Source organism: Dermochelys coriacea, chromosome 18 (genome assembly GCF_009764565.3).
Source record: "Dermochelys coriacea isolate rDerCor1 chromosome 18, rDerCor1.pri.v4, whole genome shotgun sequence".
Lineage (NCBI taxonomy): Eukaryota > Metazoa > Chordata > Testudines > Dermochelyidae > Dermochelys > Dermochelys coriacea.
In genome coordinates this window covers 21,717,889-21,737,279 of record NC_050085.1, presented here as the reverse complement: position 1 = coordinate 21,737,279, position 19,391 = coordinate 21,717,889, and the positions used below count along the sequence as shown (strand labels likewise).

General features: G+C 49.3%; 3 protein-coding genes across 3 annotated transcripts in view; 2 read left to right on the top strand and 1 right to left on the bottom strand.

Annotated features, from left to right (window-relative positions):
* Window positions 1-731: 731 nt before the first annotated feature.
* On the bottom strand, window positions 732-1,503 carry HES3 (hes family bHLH transcription factor 3). Its single transcript, XM_038377212.2, has 3 exons — window positions 1,420-1,503; window positions 1,229-1,324; window positions 732-1,069 (listed from the first exon to the last, which is right to left on the bottom strand). Exons 1-3 carry the CDS (start codon window positions 1,471-1,473, stop codon window positions 932-934), a joined length of 288 nt encoding a protein of 95 aa, XP_038233140.2. The 5' UTR covers window positions 1,474-1,503; the 3' UTR covers window positions 732-931.
* A 9,387-nt stretch (window positions 1,504-10,890) lies between these two features.
* On the top strand, window positions 10,891-18,016 carry ICMT (isoprenylcysteine carboxyl methyltransferase). Its single transcript, XM_038376683.2, has 5 exons — window positions 10,891-11,121; window positions 11,560-11,648; window positions 12,629-12,798; window positions 14,617-14,834; window positions 15,806-18,016. The coding sequence occupies exons 1-5, from the start codon at window positions 10,921-10,923 to the stop codon at window positions 15,986-15,988; spliced, it is 861 nt and encodes a 286-aa protein (XP_038232611.1). The 5' UTR covers window positions 10,891-10,920; the 3' UTR covers window positions 15,989-18,016.
* The window catches only part of RPL22 (ribosomal protein L22), a 66,376-nt gene continuing 63,309 nt past the window's right edge, over window positions 16,325-19,391 (top strand). The window contains exon 1 of the transcript XR_006276290.1: window positions 16,325-16,512. The gene's annotated coding sequence lies outside the window, so the exon portion shown is untranslated. The remainder of the gene's footprint in view (window positions 16,513-19,391) is intronic.

The window sequence follows — 19,391 nt, the reverse complement described above, 5'->3', positions numbered from 1 at the left end:
ATGCAGGCAGCTCCGGAAGCCGGCCTGGTAGTCAGCCCCTGGGAGAACGGAGAGCGGATCAGGAGCCTTGGGACGCGCAGCGGCGGCCCCCGCCCCCCCCCCCGGCGCCGGGGAGGGCCCCAGCCCACCCCACCCCATCTATGCCAGCCGGGAGCCTCCAGGGCCAAGCCCCCCATCCCGATAGCATCAGTGCTGCTCCTGCCCGCACCACCCTGCAGATCCGCACCGCTGGGAACCCAAGACTCTGCGCGCTGGACCCCTGGCCAGCGGAGGTGCGGGGTCTCTGAACAGCCAATGGGGCTTGGGGCGAGCACCCCAGGGCGTCAGGCCGCCCGCTGGCCGGGAGAGGAGCCTGGGGTGCGTGTATCCGGGACGCTGCGTTCCTCGCGGCTTTCTCCTGCGCGCCCAGGAGTCCTCGCCCATTGCCAGGCTGCAGCGCGGCGCAGCCCGTCCTGTCCGAGTGCAACCTGCTCTTGGGGTGCAGGGGACGTGTCAATCCGTGCGGGACGCGCCCCTGCCCCAATCCTGGCCTGCAGACAAGCAAGGAAACAAGGTACTCAGCTCCTCCCCCCGGGGGGGTCCAGTTACACCAGCGGGCTCTCCGGCAAGCCCGGCGCTGCTCCGCCCCAGCCAGCGAGCCACGGGATTAAAAGGGACCGGGCAGGATCGTGTCCACACGGGGCTCGGTGCCAACGATATAACGGGGCGTGGGATCTAAATCCAGAGTACATTTCAAATCAGTGTCTTGAGGCGTCCAGGGAGCCCAGGCTCGGCCAAAGGCAGCCCAGTAACCAGACCCGCTGCTGGCGCCAGGTACCCCGGCTGAGATTCTCTGTTTCCTTGCACCACAACTCGCGGACTCGCATCATTGGGATGTAACCAGCGGGACCCCGTAACATTGAGCTTCGATCCCGATTAACACAAGACCCTTCTACCCAGCAACAAACGCCAAGAGCCTGTTACTCCCGCGAGGAAAAGGGGTTTTACCTTGGACAGAACTCTGGAGGCTTTTCATGTACTTGACGCTCAGCTCCAGGATATCTGCCTTCTCCAGTTTGCGCTTTCTGATCTGGAGAGAGAGAGAGCCCCACCGCGATCAATAACGTACCGAACGGGCCACAGAATCGTGCTTTGGTTCCACTGTAAAAGCGGAGCCAGGACGTGCCCCCTGGGAGAGCTGTTTGGACACTGATGATCTGGGGGCGAGGTTACCGGGTGGGGGACTCACGTGGTGGGAATAGTGCTTTTCTAGCAGCGCCTTCAGTTGCTCCAGAGACATGTTAATCCTGGCTCTTCTCTTCTTCTCCATCAAGGGTTTTGAGATCTGCGGGGAAGAAGGAAAATGTTACCGGGGTTTGGCTTCCACTCTTCCCCCGGCCCCAGTCACTTCTTCCCTCCTGCCTAGTGCTGCTGGCAAACCTTGCGGAAGCTACAAAGCTGCGATTTCTCCTGCCCTCCGGGCTGGGTGACCATGTTCCCCCCCTCTCTGGGAATGAGCGGCCCTGGGAGTTCGCAGCCGGGGGCGGGAGGCAGGATTTATACGGGGGACTCACTTTACATGTCAATACCGGCATTCAGGCGCTGAGCACCTCCCCGAGGGGGGCACGGGCCGGGGGCGGGCAGTTGGGGAAGGGGAATCCTGTGGCCGAGGAGCTATGTGATGGGCAAGGTGAGGGCGGCTGAGAAGGGTTACAATGACTTTTACCAAGATGTTCAAGTTTCTTTTGTGTGTTTCACTGGATTTAAAGAACGGGAGCCACCGCCCTGCCTGCCACATCTCAGGGGCGGGGGCTCCGCATTGGGAAGCAAATGGCAACACTAGAATTATCTCCGTCCGCCCTCCCCCCCCCGTGAGGGGGGGTTCACCAGGCACTTGACCTGCGGCTCTGAACTCTCATAGGGATCCCTTTGCGTTCTGCGCCCCTGGGTGCCGGAGAACACGCGGCTTTCGCTGCATGGGCTTGTTTGGGCCGTGCTTGGCTGTACAGCGCCGCGCACCGCCCCAGCGCTCGCAGACACCAGCTGGTTCCTTTGCTCGCGGTCGCTGGCGGCTCGGGTCCTGCTGCTGCAGCCTGTGAGCCCCGGGGATCCCTAGCGCGCTACCGCACCAGGCCCAGCGGGCTGCTGGGGCGAGTCCAATCCCTCCGCGGGGCTCCGCTAATTAGCGACGGGTTTGTTCCCTGCCGGCCGCACGCGGCCCGGCCCCGGGCCAGGCTCTGGAAGAGCCCCCTGCCAGGCGGGCCACGGGAGATGAAGACGTGCCACCTCGGGGCAGCAAGTCCTCCTTTCTGGCCGCGTTTCACGCTCGGCGCGGGGAGGCCCGGCTGGATTAGCGGCCCTAATGCCCGGACAATGCAGCAATTTTCTGCTTCCAGCCCTTCAAAGAGCGCGGAGGCGCGATTTCTCCGCCCTGAGCGGAGACGTGGGCGAACACGTTTCATTCAAGCGTGGAAGGGCCGGGCCAGCCCCCCGCGCTCACTGGCGCACGTGGGATTCCCGAAGAGCCTGGGGGAGGAGCGGGCCAGGGAAGTGAGGTTTCCATCTCCTTGGCCCGGGCCCCCCGTGCACCTCGGGGTTTCCCCCTCTCGCGCTGCCCTTACTTCCTGCCCCTGCGCTGCGGGTGCTGCGGGGGCGCTTTCTCCCTCTCTTGCTGGCTTTTGTCCTTAGGGTCGTAACTATTCCGGGCGCCCCTTCCCCGCTGCACGTGGGAACTCAGCAAAGAGCGGGTGGGGGGGATGGAGGCGTTCCCGGATTCGCCTCGCTTCAAAATTGCTTTCCACCGTCTAAATTCCTCCAGCTCACTCATTTAAAAGGTTTTTATAACAGACAATTAGGTCTGGTCCCAGATACAAAACCCCAGATGTTTGGAAAGCCACAAGCCGTTTGTGTGAGCCCGGCCCGCGGCGCTTTTGACCCGCATAGGCAGAATGCAGAATGAAGGCTGCAGCGAGCACCGGGTCGCCGGCAAACCCGCGGCGGGGATGGGGGGCGGGTCCTTAAACGTGGTTGGGGAGGGGACCCCTCCAAACCTCTCCGCTCCTCGCACGCGCTGCTGGTCACCCTACTAAAGTCAAACCTCCAGGGAGCCCTGCGGAGTGTCTCGTGGCCCCCTGGGTTGCTGAAATGGACCCGGGGTGCCCTGCCGTTGACTTCAACGGGAGAGGTGCAGGATCGGGCCCATGGCTGAGGGGCCAAGCCCAGGTTCACCCCACAGTGTGTAGGGAAAGGGGGCCGAGCCCGTCGAGGGCTGGGGCTGCCCGGAGCGCGCAGAAAGGGCCCGTGCCCCGCAGTGTAAATCGCTGGTGCGGAGCGGATCAGTGGGTGCCAGGCGCCCCGTGCAGGAAAAGCGGGAGCACGCGCGTGTCCCGGGGCGCCGTGCGGACCCCCCCCCCCCGCAGGCCGCTCCCGTCCCGCCACACGAGACCCCCTCCCGCGACGGGCCGTCTGCCCCGCCTGCCCCAGCGCTCCCCAGCCGGGGCACGGGCACAGCGAGGCGCCTGCAGCCCTGCTCCGTATTTTGGCCTTTAATGAGGCTTTTATTGTGCCCACGGGCCGCGCTGAATCCCGCCTTCGCCGCTGTCCCTGCAGCCCTGCGCCGCTGGCCGGGGACAATAGATCAAAGGGCTGCCGGGCGGGGGCTGCCGGACCCAGCGGGGCCGCGAAGGTGACCGGGGAGTTATTCTCCGATTCACAGCCCGCTCTGCAGCGCCCCTGAGACCGCGGGCTCCTCCCAGAACAGCCCCTGCAGTGACTGGACACCCCTACGGCCTGGGGCCAGCTCCAGCCACTCCAAGGGGCCTTCCTGGGCCGGGCCCAACACTGCCCCAGGGATGGAGGGGTTGGGGGGCACCAACTCTGCCATCCTATTACCCCCGGCCTTCTCGGATACCTGCCAGGGAGGAGGCAGGGGCTGTGTTGCGCAAAGCTGGTCTCTGACCAATCCAGGATCTGACCTCCCCCTTACCCCCCAGTCCCTCTCTTCGGGACCCGCCTGCAGTTTAGCGCAGAGACATCTCTGCTCACGCAGGAGAATACAACCCAGGGGCCCGATTAGGCCACAGGAGCTGGGGGTGCCCGGGGCGCTGCGGCACCCCCTGGCTTGAAGTGGTTCCATCACATACAGGGTTTGCAGTTTGGTTCAATGGCTCTCAGCGCCCCCCCCCCAGCCCACTATACACATTGTACCAGCGTCCCTGGATTAGGCGGGAGGATTTTGTCCCGGAGCAAGGTGGGGGAAGGATGCCAGGGCCGCTGGATTTCCTCCCATGACTCCAATGGGGGGGGGGGGCTGAGAGCCATTGCACTGAACTGTATAATCACAGGTTTCAGAGTAGCAGCCGTGTTAGTCTGTATTCGCAAAAAGAAAAGGAGTACTTGTGGCACCTTAGAGACTAACAAATTTATTAGAGCATAAGCTTTCGTGAGCTAATGCATCCAATGAAGTGAGCTGTAGCTCACGAAAGCTTATGCTCTAATAAATTTGTTAGTCTCTAAGGTGCCACAAGTACTCCTTTTCTTTTTGCACTGAACTGTAACCCTGTAACCCTGCACCCCCAGTCCCAGCACCTGTGCCCATGACTCGCGGGCGGTGTGGCCCGCAGATGGCAGCTCGCCACCCAGCACCCAGTCACTTGCCGCCGGCATCCCCAGCGGCAGAGCCCTGCCCAGCCCGTCACCCACCATGCAACCGGGCCAGCGGGCCACCCGCTGCATTGCTGCGGGAAGACATCGCCAGCCCGAGCCCCTCAGCGCCCCTCGGGGCCCCTTCTCCCCTCGGGGGGCCGATTGCTGGAGCTTGTCTGGCCCGGGCCGCTCGGGTGGCGTTTCCCAGGCAGGGCGGCAGCTCGCAGCGTGGAGAATCGCGGGCCCGCCCCCGGCCTTTCAGTGCCCGGCAGGCTCGGGGGCCGCGCTGGGGACAGCCTGAGCGCAGGGGAGCCAGGCCCGCCCGCCCGGGCAGCGCCGCGCCGAGCCGGGCGCCGCGGGCAGGGGCGGAGGCGCCCGCCGGCCCGGGGCGGCTCGCCCCAGCCGCGCCCCGGCAGCGCTGTGTCAGGCTGGGTGGCTGGAGCGCGCCCCCCGGCCGTGGAGTCCAGGGCGCGGAGGGGCCCTGCCCGTGCTGGGGCTCTGCCCTTCGCAGGAGGCGGCTCCGCGCACGGGCTGGAGCCGGGGAAGCCCCCTGGATTTGCCCTTCAGAGCCACGGCAGCCCGGGGCTGGGGAGCCTCCCCACTGCAAACCCTGGTCCTTCTCCTGCCTCCTCCTCCCGCCCCCAGTATCTGTCCCGTCCCCTCTCCTCCGGTCTCATGGCAGGCTCTCTGGGGCAGGAGCTGCCGCCTTGCCACAGCACCAACACAATGGGGCCCGGCTCGGTGACGGGGCCCGAGGCGCGAGTCATGGCCCGCCCTGGCACAGCACCCCAAAGTACAGGAGGGAGCCTTTAGCTCAGCAATGCTAGCAAAGGGGATGGCCAATACTACTGGAGCTTTGCACAGCGGCTGGCCAGCCTGCCCAGTACAGGCATCTGGGCCCACCGCAGCACTGGGTGGTGGCATCCTCCTTTCTGAACATATCCTACTTTCCGGAACCATGTCCCCAGTCATCTGCACAATCCATCAATCTGATGTCTAAGCAGTTCTGCTAAGGGCTATTAATATTGTGAATACAATGCTAGGGCCACAGCTTGCCATACCCCTAAAGATTGAAATATCACAGGCTGGAAGAATTGAGGACTCTTTCAAACCACAATGTGATTTAAAATTACCAGAAAGGGAATTGTTGCTGGTAGCTGCTCAAAGAGAAAGTGCAGTGAGAATTAGGCAGTGGTCTGTATTGTTAGGGGAAACTCCAGTTCTCCTTTAGGGTAATTTGTCACCTAATGATATGCTTCCTTGTCATAAACCCCTGATGGCTTCTGTAAGTCTTTCAAAGGAGGCTCTTTTAGCAACCAAATGATCCTTGTTATGCTAATCTCACTAGAACAAAGGAAGCCAAGGAAGCAGAGGGCACTTGGTGAAGTGCGGAGGGTAATTAAGCAAGACACTGCAAAGCTGAGCTGCTTTCAAACCAGCTGATCATCGCTTCTCAAAGAGCCATTGGATGCCCCTTGACTCATGGCTTCAGACTGGGTTAATAACAATTAAGCATAAACAATGGCCTCATCCTGCAGCCCCTACTCAGGCGATAGGCCAGGGTTGTAGGTGAAGCAGGAAAGCAGCTCCCTTGGAAGTCAATGGGAGTGTTGCCAGTGGGACAAAAGGGGGCAGGATTTCACCCATGATTCCATCATAACCAGCTGACTCACTTCACACATGTAGGACTCCAGGCCCTCTGAACTCAATGGGAGCTTTACCATTAATGCATTTGGAGACAGGATCTACTCAGTGATTCCCTCCGACTCCAGACAGAGGTGTGGGTGTTACTGAGGGAGAGCTGGGCCCATGTAGGCAACATGTGACCTAAGGGTACCATGGGAACCTCACCATTTGTCTTCCATCCTTCTGAGAACTGAACATTGTAATCCTTAATGTGATAGGAAATTGTTTGCATTCATCTTCTGTTATATTACCAGAGACGCTGCATGTGATCCTGGATTATAAACCCTATTACAATGCACAGGCCCAAAAGGCAAAGCTTAGGTGGAGACTATTCCACTAGCATTCAGCATTTCCGGACTTTTTGGTGTTTAATTTCTCAATCTTGGTGCTTCATGACTGTAGCTATTATTCTGCATGAAATGTGACTGGGGTAGAGTCCAGTGTTAGGGGTAGCATGGAGCTGCTCTCTTGGAGTTTGGGATAGAAATCTGACCCTGAGAGCTTCCCAGCATGCAGAGAGTGTGCATCTGCCCCCCCCCCCATTCAGGGGGCCCAGCATACTCCTCCCCTCACTCCAGCAGGGCCAGGGCCTCAGAGGAGAGTAAGGGCAGCAATCCCAGTGCCTGGCCCTTGTACTTGGCCACACAAAGACGAGGACAGAGAAAGGCTCCTTGTGCATGGGGGCCAACTACAATTTGTAACTATTACTCGCTTACATACACAAGGAAATCTCTAGCAAACAGTCTGGAATTCAGATTTCCCTGGATTTCCAAAGACCCAGATGGTTCTGTTCTGAGCTTTGCTTCTTTCTGCAAACTCTCTAGGGTGGAAGCGAGCACACTGCAAAACTGAATTAAAGAGTAAAGAGAAAATATCCTCATATTTTGAGAATACATTGGTCAAGTGATAAAAAGGGGGAAAGAATCCGATTCAGATTCGGTCAGGAAGAAAAGGGCTTGCAAACCTTTCTTCTGCTCTAATGCTTACATACCAATCTTCGTTTCCCTCCAAGGGCCAACTTTGAATCGTGTGCCTGTTTTTCCCACCTATTATTTTAATTACATGGCTATTTCTTGCACAGCAGGCTGTGTTTAATGAATGACTACTAGATGAAAAGGCTCCTGACGGTTCAACATATCCCCAACTGCTCTCTGGATTTGCCTATTCTATATGCTACATCTGGTTGGTTTTGAACAACTTGTGTGGTGAGTAGTATTAAACAGTGGAAAATTGACCGAAAAATGTTGCTAATGTGCAATGTTCTGCTCTGGCTATGAGAAGATGATCCCCAGAGCTGGGCTGAGAGCTGCTATTCACTGCTGGTCACGGTCCAGATTTGGAGGCAGCACCGTATTAATGGGCTCTACCCTCTCCCCCCCCCAAATGTTACCCCACACAGAGCTGAAGAGTACATGAAATCCCATGGTCTCCCAAGCTATTCTGGGATCTGTATAGGGAAGTTACCCATCAATTTGGTTCTCAGCAAGCAGAAAATGCATATATAAATAGCACTCTGGACTTCAACAATCTGTGGCATATAAAGGATGCTTGGAAATGTTGGGTCTGACTTTCTTCTCACTTACACCAGTATAAATCAGGAGTAACTCCACTGAAGACAGTGGAATGATATTCATGTGCAACTGCTGTGAAATCGGAATCAGGCCTGGCTTCTAGACTCTTACATGGACATTTGTTTTTGCTCGTCTCAATTTTTGCCAACGAGCTCCTAATTTTAGATTACTGTAAGTGTGCTGCACATTTATCTGCTGCAAACTATTTTCTTTCTTTTAATGAATGTTCTATCCTGAGTCACACTTTGATTAAAGCCTTAGGTCTGCCAGGGAATGTTTAAATGCGGAGGTGCACTTTGATCTTTAACAATAATATTAACAGGTTTCAGAGTAGCAGCCGTGTTAGTCTGTATTCGCAAAAAGAAAAGGAGTACCGGTGGCACCTTAGAGACTAACAAATTTATTAGAGCATAAGCTTTCGTGAGCTACAGCTCACTTCATCGGATGCATGTATATAAATCTCTCCTCTGTTTTTTCCACCAAATGCATCCGATGAAGTGAGCTGTAGCTCACGAAAGCTTATGCTCTAATAAATTTGTTAGTCTCTAAGGTGCCACCGGTACTCCTTTTCTTTTTAATAATATTAACGTTTCTGAGAACAATTACGTCCTTGGATATTGCAATGCCCTGGTATGTAAGAGCACTATGTTGAGTGACCACATTTACTTTTACTTGAGTCATTTTCTGTTTTAGTTGGGGATTCAAAACCACCAGCTACTGATAGTTAGTTATTTTTATTCTGAAGCAAAGAAAGAAAGAATAAAAGTGCCCCCTTTTCCACATGATATTGTTGCTACTCCTGGGAACAGTCTTGGGTTATAAGATTCCCAACTTCAGAAGATTTTGATTTCATAGCAGGGGCTGGGGAGGCGGGGAGATGAGATAAGAGATTTCTGTGGGCTCCTTCGTTGCTAAACTCATGACACATTTTTGGAGACAGATATGAATGCCCTAGTTTTTCCTGCACTGGAGAAAGCCCAGGTACAGCAAATCTGGGAATGGCGGTCTGTCCAGTGGCTTGGTCACTGGTTACAATTAAAGCTGTGGTCATTTGGAAAGGCGAGTACCTGACAGGAGGCCAAAGCCAGCAGTTTTTTTCTTTTATTACATGATACTTTAATTCTATCCTTGCTCTTGCTATATTTCAATCAGTTAGCTAGTGATTATCAATCACGACTGACTTGAGCAAACTCAAACACGCTGTAATAAGTTAGCCTACTCCTGAGAAGTCTGCTGGGGCTGAAGTTTTAACATCTGTTTAGTTAGGTTTCAGCTATATGCAGCCTGATGCCACAAAATGAGTCAAGGGAGTGAATCAAGGAAGTGAATCAACACTGAACTGGATCTTTCAAGAGTTGAGAAGAGTGAATTCAGAAAACTCCCCATTGTCTAAGCCTTTTGTGCATAGCTCCAGCTGGCTCTAATCTTTAAATATTTACCCTGCTCTACTGTTGAAATATAATTTACACACTTTAGACTAATAAATAACTAATAAATTTGTTAGTCTCTAAGGTGCCACAAGTACTCCTTTTCTTTTTGCGAATACAGACTAACACAGCTGCTACTCTGACACTTTAGACTAATTCACTGATAGAATGTGCAGCCTTTATGGAAGTTTTAGAGAGTTTAATCTGCAAAAACTGAAGTGCACCCAAAAGCGTACGAGTCTGGGTTATCATGATCATTAAAAACCATCAACCATCTACAACTAGCTTCACTGAACTCCAAGGAGTTCAGTTATAAATAAGAATTGCTGGTTTCAAATGGCAGATTACTATTATTTTATATACAGCACTACAAATGTTCATGATTTTTTACAAGACGATAAGTTCCCTGCCTTGAAGAGTTTAGTTTAAATGAGAAATCACAGCTCACTGGTTAATGATCACACAGGAGAGTGGAGGTTGGTACTGTTGGCAAGGGACAGAAGACCAACATTTTCAAGTGTCCACTGGTTTAGAGCACCTCAATATTTGGGAACCTAGCTGGAGACCTTGAGCCTGATTTTCAGAGGTGCTGAGCATGTGCAGGACCCATTAACTAAAATTAGAGTAGTTGTTCTGAGAAGAGATTTGATGTAGGAGAAGGTCGCTTAGTGTATCAGGAAAAGTTTAAAAGTGGAATGGTCGATATTATGTAAAAGTGATCAGAAAAACTTTCAGAAAAAAAGAAACTAGGATCTCAGATCACTAAAGATGTAGAGGCAGATACTGAAATCAATGCTTTCTGCAAGAATTCAGCAGCACACACTAGCTCACAACTGTAAACATAAAAACACAAAACTCTAACTTGCTTTGCAATTGTGGGCTTCTTTTGACTAGTGCACACGCCCCCTCTAGTGTCCACGACACAACATGGTTACAAAAACATGACTCAAGTTACAAGCCATTCGGGCAATCACAATCAAATGACACGACCCCAGTCGACAACAGGGCTTTTATTTACTGCTGTCTGGGCCCACAGGCTCTGCGGCTGCAGCATTTACAGCTTCACATGCCTCCCCTACTTGCAGGAGGAATGGTGCGGTATTCCAGCTTCTTCTGTTTGGCAGTCAAAGCCACTGCTTCTGCAGCAGAAAATGTCACAAAGACATTACAGAAAAACAATGGGCCAAATGCTAATTTCAGCTGTAAATCCTGAGTCACTTCTTTGTGTAAATCCAGAGCGACATCACTGAAACCAGTGAAGTTATGTATAGAATGAGTCTAAATGAGATCATAATTCAGGCTCTTGGTAGGGGCATCCCATTCACAAGGACAGAGTTCTTCTGGAGCCATCCCTCCAGAGTCAGCCACGTTGTACAAAAATGAGCGTCACGCTGGCGACCTGAAGCCAAACGCCTCCCTGCATCCTCCCCTGCGCAGGGGGCGCTGCAGGGCCGCATCGTTCCCATCCCCTTCGGAGCCACGCCCCTGAAGCCGTGCCTTGGCGGGGGGAATCTCGCGAGAGGTGAGCTCTTCCCCGGCGCCGTCTCGCGAGACTTGTGCGGGCAGGCGGGCCGCCGCGGGACGGCTCTGGCGCGCGGGGGCCGGCCGCCGTCATGGCCGGCGCGGAGGGGAGGCTGGTGGCGGAGGGCCGGGCCAGCCTGGCCGCCTTCCTGCTCGGGGCGTCGGTGGCGGCGCTGCCGCTGCTGCTGCTGCTGCTGGCCGGGCCCGGGCTCCAGGGCCGCGCGGCGCTGGCTCTGCACGTGGCCGGGATCAACGCGCTGCTGCTGCTGCTCTACCGGCCGCCGCTCTACAAGGTGGCTGGGGGCTGCCCCCGGGAGGGGGGGGCGCGGCGCGGCGCCTGGCTGGGGGCTGCCCCCGGGAGGGGGGGGGGCGGCGCCTGGCTGGGGGCTGCCCCCGGGAGGGGGGGGGGGCGGCGCCTGGCTGGGGGCTGCCCCCGGGAGGGGGGGGGCGCGGCGCCTGGCTGGGGGCTGCCCCCGGGAGGGGGGGGGGCGCGGCGCCTGGCTGGGGGCTGCCCCCGGGAGGGGGGGGCGCGGCGCCTGGCTGGGGGCTGCCCCCGGGAGGGGGGGGCGCGGCGCCTGGCTGGGGGCTGCCCCCGGGAGAGGGGGGTCCCTCCATTCCCGGTGTTCGCCCCTGGCACATGAGACCGGTTGGGGGCAGGGCCCCTTGGAGCCGGGGCTGCTGCTCTGGGGGGGAGACTGGAACCCCTGTTTGTGTTTCATGTTCTGCTTCAGATCGCGATCCGGGCCTGCTTCCTGGGCTTTGCCTTCGGCTGTGGTTTGCTGCTGAGCTTTGGACAATCCTCATGGAAGCACTTTGGCTGGTAAGGAAAAGCCTTTGTTAAGGCTGGGGACAGGGAGCTGTGTGCGGTGCAGGTCAGTAGGGTCTGAAAACGATTACCGTACGGGGGCCTATGCTGAATAGTCTGCGGGGTCTCAGCCCTGTTCATGTAAGCCAGGTTTTACAGAAAACCTGCATAATTGTCACTGATTTTTGGTCTGAGAAGAAAGCCAGAGACTGAATGGTCATGCACTTCTAACTCCCCTCCTGGCCTTTGCAGCGAAGTGCCTCCCACTGAAGGTTGAGGTACACTACAAGTGAAATAGATGCACTCAAACCAATAGCCGAGAGGTGAGAGCTTCGGTATCCTATTGCTAGAAATTAGAGATGGAAAAATGTACTATTTGGTTATCTACTCAATACCCCTGCCATTGCAGGATCGATTGACTTTGTAGCATTATTACAGTCTCTACCTGCCACTCTGATCTGCTTGACTTGCATCAGGGCTAGTCTACACTGGCACCACTTTAAAGTGCCTTGTGCGGTCACGATGCAGCATTCTTAAAAAAACGCACCTCCACGAGGGGCGTAGCTACCAGTGCTGGTGCACTGTCTACACTGGCGCTTCACAGCGCTGAAACTTGCTGCACTCGGGGGTGGTTTTTTCACCCCCTTGAGGGAGAAAGTTGCAGTGCTGCTAATTGCCAGTGTAGACAAGCCCTTAGATACAATTGTATTACTAATGCCTTGAAGCCTCCGGTTCCTCCTAAGTGCAAGTCTTAAGTTTTGTTTTTAATATATAGGTGTACATAACCTTATACAAGTAACATGTTTGTTTCTAACATACTTGAATAAATAGTGGAGCATAAGAGTTGCAGAATTCTAGTTATGCTGCTGTGAACAGTCAACAGAGTAACATGAATTCCAAAACATAGGATTCCAGAAATAAACACAGCAAAACATAACTGGTCTTTTTAAATAAATTAAGTTCGTCTTAATTTTGGTGGGTTTCTTCTTTTCTAGGTATATGTGTTCCTTGTCACTGTTCCATTATTCTGAGTATTTGGTGACAGCAATCAATAATCCCAGAAGTTTGTCCTTGGACTCTTTCCTCCTAAACCACAGTTTTGAGTATAATCTAGCTGCTCTCTCTTCTTGGATAGAGTTCACAGTTGAAAAAATCATTTATCCAGGTCAGTAGTTTTATTTGAGGTTTTTGGGTAAGTTTTTAAAGAGAAGAGCAATTGCCTGTGTGAATATAGGCTTTATTTCACATGAAGGGACTGCGTAGGTAGCACATTTTAAGCAATTCATAAAGGGAGACAAATTCCTAGGATTAAATTATTCTCTTGCATATGTTAGGTGAGTCCTGGCCCTGTTGAAGTCAATGGGTTTTCTGCCACTGACTTAAGCAGCACCAGCATTTTCATGCTTGTGTATAGGTATGACTCAACGTGTTGGTGTTTAAATACATTTATGTGGGATTCTAATAAAGCATGGTAAAGGATGAAACCTGGCATTTACACTGTTAGGCTTGATTAGTCACATCTAGTTATTCTGTGACAGGGTGTCTAAAGGAGAAGAGATTTTATGAGAGTGTACTGACAGTTATCTTATTCCCAAACACTTTGCATGCTGTATTGACTCTTGAAACGGAAGATAGTTTTTAGGCAATCTGGAATACCAATGAATGTTTAGCATTCTGTTAAAAAGAGTTTGAAAAGGACATATCTTGCTGACTGGATTTTGTTAGTGCTCAAGCAAGATTCATGTTACCAATAATTATCAATTATTTTGGGATTCTTTGTCTTTTTAGACAAACTTTTTTAAACCAGTTTTCTGGAATGGGGGAAGTATTTATGGCTTCTGCACTGCCAGTATCCTATGTCAGACCAAAGAGGGTTGGATATGGCTTCCTCAGCGCTGCTCTTGAATTGGTGGGGAAAGTCTGGTAGTGCATTTGCTCTCCTCTGAGGACTGAGCACATCAATTTAACCCCATCCAACTTGTGAAACAACAAGAGACAGTGCGCAGTTCCAGGGTTAGATTCTCTTTGTAGCTGTGTATTCTGACCATTCTGCCTTTGCATTTCGATTCACCAAGAAGAGTTAAGACACACTGCTGCCTTATCAGTATAGCTGGTGAAGAGTAAATAGTGTATCAGACTTTTGTTAAAATGTTTTGTTTTTTGTAATTTTTATAGACTAAAATTGTACAACACACACTGCATTTATAAAAATAAAATGAGGATTACTTGAGTCACTTTAGAGACTAACACATTTATTTGGGCATAAGCTTTTGTGGCCTAAAACCCACTTCATCGGATGCATGCAGTGGAAAATACAGTAGGAAGACACACACACACAGAGAGAGAGAGAGAGAGAGAGAGAGAGAGAGAGAGAGAGAGAGAACATGAAAAGATGGGTGTTGCCATACCAACTGTAATGAGACCAATTAATTAAGGTGGGCTATTATAAGCAGGGGAAAAAAAACCTTTTTTAGTGATGATCAGGATGGCCAAAAGGTTTTTTTTCTTTTTTTTTTCTCCTGCTGATGATAGCCCACCTTAATTAATTGGTCTCGTTACAGTTGGTATGGCAGCTTTTCATGTTGTGTATATATATCTTCCTACTGTATTTTCCACTGCATGCATCCGATGAAGTGGGTTTTAGCCCATGAAAGCTTATGCCCAAATAAATTTTAGTCTCTAAGGTGCCACAAGTACTCCTTTTTTTTTGCTGCTGATACAGACTCACCCGGCTACCGCTCTGAAACTGGTCACACTGCATTTATGTTAATATATCTTAAAACAACAAGAGCATGCACATCAGTCTCTTGGGGATAGTATATAATAACTTTGGGGCTTTGGTCTGGATGCATCAGGTTAGATCAATGAATTTTGAAGGTGCTCTCTCTCTACCCTAGACCTCTAACCCTAAATTTCCTTTTTTTACCTGCAATAAAAGAGTAAACTTTTAAACATGTTATGACCAGTACTTATTCACTTGCAGAAATGAAGCAAATCACCTGGCTCAGTGCAGTAGGGTTATTGATGGTGATCTTTGGGGATTGTCTGAGGAAAGCTGCCATGCTCACAGCTGGCTCCAACTTCAACCATATTGTTCAGAATGAGAAATCGGATACTCATACTTTGGTGACAAGTGGGGTGTATGGGTGGTTCCGGCACCCATCTTACGTGGGATGGTTTTACTGGAGTATTGGAACACAGGTATTGTATAAAATACACTTAGCTATCTTGATCTTCTAGTTTTTCCTAATGCTGCCCAGAGCCTGTACCTAATTTATTTTGCAAATGATCAACTGTAGGAGTCCCTGGTATGGATTTTGACACATTCTGTCTTCCACCAGTACACTTTAAGCTGTGAATCATGAAACTGCTGGCCTCTGAACTCTCCATCATGTGTGATGTTTGGGAAGACCATATCTCCTTAATTTTCTGTGTGAATTAAGCAGAGGCAATGGAGCGTGGGTTTGAGCTGGAACACTTTCAGAGGTTCAAGGTGTGATCTGCTGCTAGCCATTGGACCTTAAAGCTTCCAGGGTGTGTCCAGACCTCCCTTTCATCTTTACTTCCAAAGTGTCTTCCAGTAAGCCATCAGACTTGCCTTATTCTTATTGAATATTAGTATTGTACAGGACTGCTAAGTAAAATTAACTTGTTTAGTGTACATAAAACCCAGGTCAAATACTTGAAACCAATTACAGTACTCCTGTAACTTAAAATGTCAGTATATTAGGCATTGTAATTAGTTTATAACAAACATAGAGTATCCAATATATAAACCTTGTAGTTGTATGAGTGGTGATGGTATCTGTTGCTATCTTTTAAAGAAAAATTATAAATATGCATAAGCCTTACAAGCCTGAATTCTTTTAGCAGCAGCATACTCTTTGGGTCTGATATTACAATAGGAAGAAACATCAGTGCTCTTTCTTCATTAGAACTATTTTGTCATACTTGGGCTAGAATGCAGAGATTATGATTCTGATCAAGAACAAAATTCTAAAAATTTGTTTTTGGAGAATGGGGATCTTTTAAGCCATACTGCAGATATACACTTTGTGGACAACTAATGAAACTTCATTTGTTTTTTCAAACAACCAACCAAAAACCTTTCCCAGGGTGAACAGAGTTTTGCAAGGCTGAATTGGACTGTAACCACTTATGTTCTCTTACAGGTCTTACTCTGTAATCCTGTCTGTGTTGTTGGCTACACTTTAGCATCCTGGAGATTCTTCAGAGAGCGAATAGAAGAAGAGGAGTTTACGTTAATTCACTTCTTTGGAGAGGAGTACCTGGAGTATAAAAAGAAAGTGCCATCAGGTCTGCCTTTTATCAAGGGAGTTAAAGTGGAACTGTAACACATGAAAAATCAGACTGACTGAGTGAACATCCAGCTCCAGGCATCATATGGAAAGGAACTATGCATAGCACTATATCGTGACATGCTCTAGTAGTAGCCAGTCTTTGTTTACTGGTCATCTCCTGGAGACTCATTAAAGGCTAGGCAGCTGGAACGCCTTGCAAATAAATTAGAAGCTCAGTCAAGATGAGTCCTTCCTAGATGCATAGAGGGATCTTCTGGATTATTTAATCTATAGTGATCCTAAAATGAAGCATAATCCTGGTGAAAAGATGTCTCGCTCTACCTACAACAGTGAGTTGTACTAAAATGTGTTTACCGATTCTGTTGAAGAATGAGCTATGCACGTCCTAGTAACTACCATTGCACTAGAAGGGTGCTGGTTAGAAGCTCATATTTCTATGGTGAAACTTTAAAATTAAAGCTTTTTGCCCATAAAAAAGCTAAACAGCACAGCTTTAACCTCTCTGGACTTGACTTGACAAGCCTGCAGTGTGTGGAACTCTCACTGAAGTCAGTGTGATAATGTCCTGTTTGGAGGGCTGTCAGAACCCAGCCTTTAATCTCTGTCTTTTAAATGCATGAATTTACATACCGTTTTGGGGATATGCTTACCTGAAAGATTGGCAGTGCGGTATAAAGCACTGTCTCCTAATACAATGTTAATGAGGGGCTCTTTCAATATTCAAATTTTCTTAAATCACAAATAATCTTTCATTAAACATCATGAAAGCTCAGATTGAAAACTTAACTCAATTGTTGTGTCCATCAGTTACCTAGTGCCATGAATTTAAGTTTCATTATCATTTTGTCATTTTCCCATAGCCCCCTTGGCAAGAGTCTGTCCTGTCAAATCGTAGACTTGCTTCTGTAAAACAGTCTTCAAAATCATGCTGCATTCTATCCTATTTAAATAACTTTAGTTGTTAACTCTTTCTTTACTTGTAGTTCACTCATGAAAATAAGTTTAATTCAGAGAAATTACAAGTTTGTTCCTGTTTTTGTGAAATGCAGAGAAAGAACAATAGCTGACAGACTTGCAAAAGGCCTTAGATGGTAAGATTCTTGCCTGGTTCTAGAATATGACTTGGATGTTTCATCTGTACGGGAAACATTTCCAGAAAATAGGCTAATGTAGGAAAATTTTCTGATTAACTGGTGGTATTCTAAATATTCACCATTCTGGATATGATTTGTATTCAGATTTTGTGGTATAATTTATTTTCTGTTACTGTATACCAAAGAAGTTCACTGTTTCCTTGATTCTAGATAGACTTTCTTGCTGGAATGAGAATTGTATGCTGACAAGTAATGGCTTGACTTGAAGTATTCCCTTAATTAAGGTACTGTAACATAGTTCAGGAAATAGAGCACGGGTAGAAGCTGCTTTTATAAAGATGTTGCCAACTTCCGTTGGGTTGTAATTCAGTAGAGTTCTTTTGTGGTGCTGATGACTATATTGGTAGTTTGGAATGCTTAAGTTTACAATTGAAAGACCACTGGGAACACACTTGGATATTAAAATGAGGCATGTACCAAACAAGTTGGAAGTCAAATTTCAGTAGATCTGCATACAAAGGGATGTAGGGACAAATTGTTAATCTCTTCTCTCTTCCATCATGTAAAAGCCTTTTCCTACCCAAGTTATGCCTTCAAATTTCAGGGCACCTGCTGCGTTGAATTCCAGTTAAAATACCCACTGTTACGTTAAATCTCCTACTGAATATATTTGTTGCTTGAGGAAAGGGATATGAAACTTCAGCAGAGCTGTATGTGGTTAATGTTGTCTTTCCTCTGCATAATTATTTGTAAGGACTTGATTCCTGTTCAGATTGCTTTTCCTTTGCAATAGAAGTGCCTCCAATGTACTTCTGAAAGAGAGTTATACATTTTGCTGTCTGTAGCCAACATACCTCAGAAAAAATCTCAAACCAGTTAAAATCTTAATACAAACCAGGATTTTTAACTGCGCTTATTTTAAGATGTTTCTCGTATGAATTTTTCCATTGTATAAATGTTTCATAACCAAACCTGCTATTGATAATGATACTGACCTTCTTTGTAAAGCACTTCAGCACTGACAGTTGAAAAACATCGCACTATGAGCTGGTGGTATAATTTCCCCTGTTCATGTACACATACTAGCGGTTAGTCTATGAGAGCTAGTGCAAGTATATATAGCTGTGTAGCCGCAGTAGCATGAGTAGTGGCAATGGAGGTACATCTGAGCCATGAAGAATACAAACCTGCCTGGAACTGGTCAATATGTACTCTGCATTGCTCATGCCACTGTGGCTCCACGGCTGTTTGTACTTGCGATAGCGCTCATCAAGCTACTGTTAATATGCTTGGGATAGCAGTTTGCTCATGTGAATATGTGAAGCATCATGGGTATTTCTGATGCACCTGTCACTGATGACATCAGTTCTGGTGCCTAGAAACTACAGTTACCCTTTGGGTTTTGGATTTATCTGCATGTTCCAAGTCAACACCCAAATGTAACATTTATAGCTATGTTGGAAGAAGACCTTTTTCATCTGTGTAGCTGGAGGTTCTCACTAGCACCCACCAAGCCTCAGGTTCTGTTGAATAAGCCCTTTGTAGGATCTATGTTGTCACAGTGAAAATGGATTTTCTTTAGATTGTGTCTATCAGCAAGAATATGAATGGGCACAGGAAATGATTTACTTGGTTGATGGAGTGGTCAGTGAAAGCACTTTCTTCTCCAATGGCCTTGCTGAAATTTATTTTAATATAGTGACAATGCCCCCAAAGTTATTGTTAATTGTAAATTTCACCCGGATTAGAACTTGCACAAAAATCAGATTTGTGCAGGGCGTGTAGGTTCATCCCAAGATGTGCTGAGTCAGAAGAATAATCTTTATACTTCTTGACCTATGGCAAAACTGTCAAACACCTAAATCGCTTTTGAAAATGAGGTGTGGGAGTTTGCCCCAAGTACATTTACATAGTGCTAATGTTCCACTTCTGGAGATGGCACAGTAGTGTGGGATCTTAGTACTTTATCTTGTGGTGTAAATATCTGGAATGATTGCTGCAGCCCTCATTCCCAAAGGAAAGGTGAGTCAGAATTCACAAAGAAACGAAGCATAAGCTTATGCTCAAATAAATTTGTTAGTCTCTAAGGTGCCACAAGTACTCCTTTTCTTTTTGCGAATACAGACTAACATGGCTGCTACTCTGAAAGAAATGAAGATCACCCTTTAGTTCAAATTGGGTTTTAAATTTATTTATTCATCAAAATGGACCCTTTGGCACATGGTGCAGCAGAGTCTTTTTAAAAAGTCAAAGATGTATTGTCAATGAACAACTTCTAGTTCTGTACCCAGTGAATAAGAACTTGATTCTGGCCCTTGGTAGATTTGCACAGTCTCATGTTA

Coding starts and splice junctions, on each gene's coding strand:
- ICMT (XM_038376683.2), top strand. CDS start 10,921: ATGGCCGGCGCGGAGGGGAGGCTGGTGGCGGAGGGCCGGGCCAGCCTG. Junction 11,122..11,559: donor ACCGGCCGCCGCTCTACAAG/GTGGCTGGGGGC, acceptor GTTCTGCTTCAG/ATCGCGATCCGGGCCTGCTT. Junction 11,649..12,628: donor TCATGGAAGCACTTTGGCTG/GTAAGGAAAAGC, acceptor CTTCTTTTCTAG/GTATATGTGTTCCTTGTCAC.
- HES3 (XM_038377212.2), bottom strand. CDS start 1,473: ATGGTCACCCAGCCCGGAGGGCAGGAGAAATCGCAGCTTTGTAGCTTC. Junction 1,325..1,419: donor AGCTTTGTAGCTTCCGCAAG/GTTTGCCAGCAG, acceptor TCTTCCCCGCAG/ATCTCAAAACCCTTGATGGA. Junction 1,070..1,228: donor AAAAGCACTATTCCCACCAC/GTGAGTCCCCCA, acceptor CTCTCTCTCCAG/ATCAGAAAGCGCAAACTGGA.